The sequence below is a fragment of the Centruroides sculpturatus genome, unplaced genomic scaffold, assembly GCF_000671375.1.
Source record: "Centruroides sculpturatus isolate CEXI.00-Female unplaced genomic scaffold, Cexi_2.0 scaffold638, whole genome shotgun sequence".
NCBI lineage: Eukaryota > Metazoa > Arthropoda > Arachnida > Scorpiones > Buthidae > Centruroides > Centruroides sculpturatus.
In genome coordinates this window covers 443,978-451,164 of record NW_019384865.1, presented here as the reverse complement: position 1 = coordinate 451,164, position 7,187 = coordinate 443,978, and the positions used below count along the sequence as shown (strand labels likewise).

Genomic DNA, 7,187 nt, shown 5'->3' with positions numbered 1-7,187 from the left:
GGGGAAAAATTCTGCCCCGAGGACCCTGAACTAAACGATCAAATTGCAAAAAATGGTATTGATCTAATTGCTAATGAAGGGGGAAACCCCTCTCACCCAGCAGAACAGTGCAGCATCAACATTGAAAATGAGGATAAGCCAAACGGCCCCACCTATAACTGGCACATCTATACAGATGGAGCCAGCAACAGCCAGGGCACAGGAGCAGCATTTGTCGTCTACCGTACCAACAATAATGAAGTTGTGCACGAGGAATATTTTAAGCTAGGGGCCTTCTGTACTAACAACCAGGCGGAGCTCTAGGCTATGAATCAGGCTCTCACCTATGTTATTAAGCACATCAAGTATATGCCGGGGTCCATGAAATTCATCACGGACAGTAGATACACATTAAGTAGCATCACGAATAACAAGCGCCAAACCATCATAGGAATGAAAGTTTATCATATGGCACGGCACCTACACAGAACCAAGATGGTCAGCTTTGGCTGGGTCCCTGGCCATGCTGGGGTGCACAACAACGAGAGAGCAGATGGCCTCGCCAAAAAAGCTGCAAATAGTAACATCACTATTTCTTTCAGCAAGCTCCCCCTCAAATACATCCACAGGCAGCTGACCTCCAGAATCAGGACTGAATGGCAGAATGAGTGGTCAAGCTCCTCCACGGGGAGAACGACCTATGACTTTCTACCCTCCATCACTAGCCGCCAAAATATGAACTACCTTACCCCTTCCTACCACCTTACCCAAGCTCTCACTGGCCATGGTAATATCCCCACTTACCTACACCGCATCAAAAAGAGGGACGACGACCATTGCGACTGTGACGGTCTCACCACAGGCAACATATATCACATAATCACCGAATGCCGCAACCACGGTGCACAGAGGAGAAGACTAATAAATTATTGTGTCTCTAACGGTTTGAACTGGCCTCCGCCATGGGAACTTTTTTGTGCAACGAAGGACCTATTCATCCACTTTGAAAACTTCATTAGGGATAGCAGCATCTTTGTTTACAAGCCGCCAAGCTAGCCACATGACGTAGACTTTTGCCCTGTCAAACCACCCTTGTGTAAATGGTGCAGCTACCAACCATCATCTGTTGGGTTGTTCCGAACGCTACAAGCATTGTGTCGCCGATGGATGAACAAACTTTGCTTATTAAATGTAACATGCGTGAGTGTATATTCCCTTTCGGTTATAACTGTCATTGGCACCTCCATTACGTGTATTAGCCTCAACCGAGGCGGTCTATGCCTCCCTTGTATCTTGTCAGTCTAATCTATGTAACACGCAGTTTATTATGTAACTATCTATAATTGTGTCTACTACGCCACTAACACCGATATTGTATCCTCTACTGGTGTGGTCTCTTCTACAATGTAACCTATCTATCTACTATGTAACCTGTATGAAACAAGTATGTAACTTGTCGGTTTATCATGTATCTTATCTGTAATTGTGTTTTCTACGCCACCGGTAACTATATTGTACCCTCAACCAAATTGGTCTCTGCTTACTATGTAACTTGACTGTTTTTTAATAAATGCCAATGCAGGACGCCTAATGAGATCCCATCCTTCAACCATCTTCTTCTTCCATTTCCTCCTCCCTCCATTCTGCTCCCCCCGCACCTCCTACCATCCCCTCCTAACCCCCTCTCCTTCCCACATTTCTCTCCCATCCCATCTCACCTCCCCTCTTCACCCCATCCCCATCCTCTCCTGGGGCTAAGTCGCAAGACAGCCTTTCTCCTTTATGACTCATGTCTATAGCAATCAGAGGGCGTCGAGTCGTCAGTTTGGATAGACGTGGAAAATGTAGCTCCTGTGTGAACAGTGATATCTCGAGAAATTTTCAACCTACAGTAGATTTATTCATATCGGGTGATTCGTCTCGTTAAGTGGAACCCAGTGGTGTCATTTTGGAGGGTCAAAGGTCAAAATTAATGGAGATACGACAACTTGAAAACTCGAAAATTGGATACAGATTTTTCGGAAAGTGGGACTCGATTAACCGGATTACTTGACGGATTCATATAGAGGACCCTCACGTGAGTAACCCATATAAATTTGGTGACTTTGACATTAATAGTTTTCGAGAAAATATGACTTTTGTGGTAGACTAAATCGGCCCGCATCGGGCCCCCTTTGGATTATTTTTAAAAACTAATGTTATTATCAGTAACAGGATGCTATGGGAAATATTTAGACGTAATTTGAACTTTTTACGATAAATAGTTGAGTAGTTATAGCGATTTTAAAAATTAAGGATTTTTTACACTTAACGAAGCCTGGCCGTTTTTTATAACGGCCGTCTCCATGGTTACGGTCATTGACCGCAATCAACCGTAGAAGTGTATAACGGCTTTATCGACAGTTCGAATTTAAAAATCGCTTGTTATTCTTTAAGTAAAAGTACTTTTTTTTTCAAGTTATTATCATAGCATAGAGTGTATTTTAAATTGTTTAATATAAGATTTAGACGTTAGTTAAACATGGCTGACAAAAATAAGGACTCGATAAAGGAATTCAATAAGAAGGCATATAAACTAATAGATGAACTACAAGAATATATAAAAGTGCATAATAACGGAAGAATGTCTACATCGGATCATAATAATATGATAGTTGAGAAAATGGTAGCAATTATTACGTTGGCAGAGATTACAATAAGAGCAAACTGTATGAGGATAGCGAAACAGGAGCAAAGTTTATTGGGGATATATAAACAGGAAATAAAAGAGATAATTCAGGAAAATAGTGAAAAGACATTTAAAGCAGTGAATGAATTAAAGGAGGACATTGAGGAATTGAAAAGAATGAAGGGGAAGGGGGAGGAAGCAGAAGAAGACAAAACAGAGATAAAAAAGGTACTGGAGGAACTGGTGAAAGAGAACACGGAAAAAACGATGGAAGCAATTAAAACAGTAAAAGGTGATATTTCTGAATTACATAAGAATTTTACTAACCCGCCCAGTACACAAAAACAACAAATCAGCTACAGTGAGGTCCTAAAGTTGGGAAAGAAACAGAGTGAAATTGAACTACCCACCCCCACACCAAGCTATACGGTGCTTGTGTATAGTAAAGATGAGAAAAATTCGTCTGAACAAACCAGAGAAATTTTAAAGAAAAATATAGACCCGACGAACTTAAGACTAGGAGTGAAGAGAATAAGGAAGCTTCAAAAGGGAGGTATAGCGGTAGATGTTAGTAATACAGAGGAAATGTTATCTCTAGAAGATGAAATAAAAAGAGTGAAAGAACTTAAAACAAGGGTTAAAACTAAGAAGCTACCTTTAGTAAAATTGGTGTCGGTACCAACAGTAGTGGCAAAAGAGGACATTATAAGTAAACTCTATGAGCAAAACTCCTGTTTCACAGAGAATATATCACCGGAAATTTTGGAAGAGGGCATCAATATCAAATATTCTATTCCACATCGAAATCCAGAGTATAGGACTTGGATTATGGAGGTCTCCGTTATGATTCGGGAGATGATGATCAAGGAGGAAATTCTGAATATAGAATGGACGAGATGTCCAGTGTTCGATCATATAGCAATAAATCGCTGCTTCAGATGCCTTGCATTTGGGCATTATGGGAAAGAGTGTTCACAAAAAGACCTAATCTGCAGTCACTGCGGTGAATCTCACGTTTACAAGGACTGCCATAGGAAACAAGAAACCGCCAAGTGCTCGAACTGCTCAAAAGCGAAAATGAACAATACAGAGCATAATACTATGGACAAAGCTTGTCCACTCTATTTAAAAGAACTTCAAAAATACACAGGTTTAAGTTTAAACTAATCGTCATTTTTGTAAACTAGGATCTCTGTTTTGTTAACTGTTTTCATATATCATTGCAATCGGCCTTCGTTGTGTCATCTTACATTGCAAGTAGCAATGTCTTGTACATNGCGTCGGGCAAGAATTATCACAAGACACCACATTGCGTCAAGCAAACACTACCAAAGGACAATAGTAGTGCCAAGAAATTGTTCACCGGACTTCCGTTGCGTAGGGCAAGCCGGTATTCAGCAAACAAGGATCCGCAAACTGAAGGCTAAAGGTAAGTGGTTTTACAAGGCCAACCAATCTCTGCTTTCCCCTTTGTCCCAGTCGGTTATTCCCACTGAGACAAAGTCTGTAGCCAAACGGCATCTGTCGCTATACAATTACACAAACACTCTTCCTTGGTGGCCTACTCACATACCTCTGCATTACCATATAATTTTGTACTCTGTGATCTCTGGACGGACAAATTCATTTCATCATGGATCAAGTCGAAGTAGAACTGGACTCATCATCAACAGATTGCGAAGCCACATCGAGACCAGGTTCCCCTGCCCGGTACTCCCAGGCCGACAGCACATTTCCAACACTGGAAGCCAGGCTGTTAGCCGAATCACAAGAGGACCTTCAACGCATAATGGACCTTCTGCCGCTTCCAAGCAAATCCAACCCCTCCGTACCAGATAAAAAGGAGATAAAAGAAAGGGTGACTTCAATGTTCGCAACTATACATCAGCTGTACGGCAGCCTGGTGGAGCTCAGAGCTGCCAAAAACACTACGGAGAGCTCACACTGTCAGTGCCACCAAACACAGCCAAGACTAATACCTTCGTATTCCGAAATAGTAAAAACTAACATCCCACAAAGTACAACAACGAAAACAATATCACGCTCTATAAATAAAAAGATCCAAAGCGAAGGCTGCAGTAGCAGTTATGCCTTGATTGTATATCCGAACGAAGCCAATCCTGAAACCAGCACCACCAACATGGAAGTAATAAAAAACAATATTATAAAGGAGGTGAAGCCGGATAAATTGAAAATTAAAGTGACGGCAATTAGGAAGATTAAAGGTAACGGTCTCTGCTTCCGTACCAGCAGCAAGAGGGATGCCATGATTCTGGAGCAAGCGGTACAGGGACTCCCAGAAGTCCAACCACAAATAAAAACTAGGGTCTCGGAAGGCAGGCGTCCAAGGATAATCTTGCTGAACGTCCCAAATTCAGCTGAGGACGACAGCATCATCAGCACAATCTACGAACAAAACGACTTCTTGAATGGGATAAGCAAACAGGAATTTGAGGAATCAACAAGAATAAGCACAACCCTAACAAAAGGAAATACTAAGGAAAACTGCAGGCATGTTGTGCTTTCAACTACACCGGGAATAAGGAACCAGCTTATAAAAGAAAAATACATCTCACTATCATGGGCGAACATTCGTATAGATGACTACGTGCACATAACCCGTTGTTTCCAGTGCTGCGGGTACAACCATCTTGCGAAGGACTGTACGTCTAAACAAATCTGTAGTCATTGCTCCAAAGCACATAGATATAACGAATGCACAAGAAGAGAGCAGCCACCGTGTTGTATNTTACTACATAGTAAAGGGCAAGGTGAAGGGATGTAAAATCCCAAACAACTTTGAAGACAACATTAATAACCCAAGTACGTCTATTGAGGATACCTACCACCGCATTCTCAGAGACCTCTTCCCAGATGACGACCTATCAACAGATGATAGTATCCACGCTAAAATCAGAGAAGATTGTAATGCAAGCCTCAACACTGAAAACGACAGCCAGTTTACGAACCATGAGATTGCGAAGGAATTTAAAAAGCTAAAGTTGCGGAAGGCTCCTGGACCGGATGCCATCACACCAAAAATGGCGAAAATGGCCTTCGAAGCAATCCCCACCGTATTTTGTGTGTTATATAACAAATGCCTGCAATTAGCGCTCTTCCCGAACATCTGGAAAATAGCGTCGATAAAGCTTATCCCGAAAAATAAGAATCCATCGAATCCATCGGATTACCGCCCGATCTCCCTTCTTCCTGTACTGGGGAAGGTCTTGGACGGGCTTATGGTAAACAGGTTGGTTTACCATTGCGAACAAAACAACCACCTAAATAGCAATCAACATGGTTTCAGGCGTGGGAGAAGTACTATAACAGCCCTTGACTATATTGTGAACTACATACATGACGCCAAAGGGAAAGGAGAGCACACCATAGTGGTCTCAATAGATTTCAAAGGAGCATTCGACCACGCATGGTGGCCCGCCATCCTGAATAGCATCAAGGACACTGGATGCCCAAGAAACATCTATGCACTGGTGAAGGATTACCTAAACAATAGAACTATCACAGTCAACAACAACAACCAGATACACCTGCAGAAGAATATCAACAGGGGCTGCCCCCAGGGATCAAGGTCAGGCCCGTTCCTATGGAACATGATGTACAACGGTCTCCTAAATCTAAAATCAACCTTCCCTGGTGATAACAACTGCAGCATCCAAGGCTATGCAGACGACACCGTCCTGGCACTATCGCACAGGAACCAAGAAGTACTGCAGGCAAGAACCAACGACATACTAAGGGTCATTTCTAAATGGTGTCACAAAATGAAGCTACATATAAACTACAACAAGAGCAGCTGCATAGTCTTCCCAAAGGCCACCCCTCTTCACAAAGGGCCCATAATAAAGATGGATGGCAACAGGATAAAAAACAGTGATAAGCTCAAATATCTTGGAGTCATACTGGATAACAGGCTAACCTGGAAACTTCAAGCTCACTACGCATATGAGAAGGCGGTCACGGCCTTGCACTCTCTGGCTTCCATCGCCAGGAGCCACTGGGGCTATGGTAGTGCGGCCTGCCGACTCATGTACGTGGCGGTAATAGAGCCTATCCTGACTTACGGGTCAGAGGTCTGGGGGGCATCCGTCTCTAAAGTCCATATAAAAAGGAAGCTGCTTTCGGCACAGAGACTAGCCCTAATATCAATCACAAAAGCTTACAAGACAGCCCCGACAGACGCCCTACTAGCAATCGCAAACTTGATCCCCATCGACCTTATTATCACCGAAAAGTTCTGGAACCACCAACAACGGAAATTAGCCAAACAAACCATCAGCCCACAAGACTTCAACAAAATTATGGGGAACATGGTTGACAGTACGACGTTAAACATCATCACGGACCACATTAACAGATATGGACTTGACCACAACTATCAGCATCAGTTTCTTCACCCTATCACCTCTCTGGATGAACACTTCATCATGGACGACGCCGAGACAACTACAGATTACAGTGTGTACACGGACGGCTCTAAATCAGAGGACGGGGTTGGATGCGCTTTGGTTGTTATGAACAA

The 7,187-nt window shown here is 42.8% G+C and overlaps 1 protein-coding gene across 1 annotated transcript; it reads left to right on the top strand.

Annotated features, from left to right (window-relative positions):
* Nucleotides 1–2,500: 2,500 nt before the first annotated feature.
* LOC111630767 lies at nt 2,501–3,814 on the top strand. Its single transcript, XM_023374914.1, has one exon. It carries the CDS (start codon nt 2,501–2,503, stop codon nt 3,812–3,814), a length of 1,314 nt encoding a protein of 437 aa, XP_023230682.1.
* The last annotated feature ends 3,373 nt before the right edge of the window (nt 3,815–7,187 follow it).

Bases quoted from the DNA above. Each gene is read 5' to 3' on its own strand.
- LOC111630767 (XM_023374914.1), top strand. From the start codon at position 2,501: ATGGCTGACAAAAATAAGGACTCGATAAAGGAATTCAATAAGAAGGCA.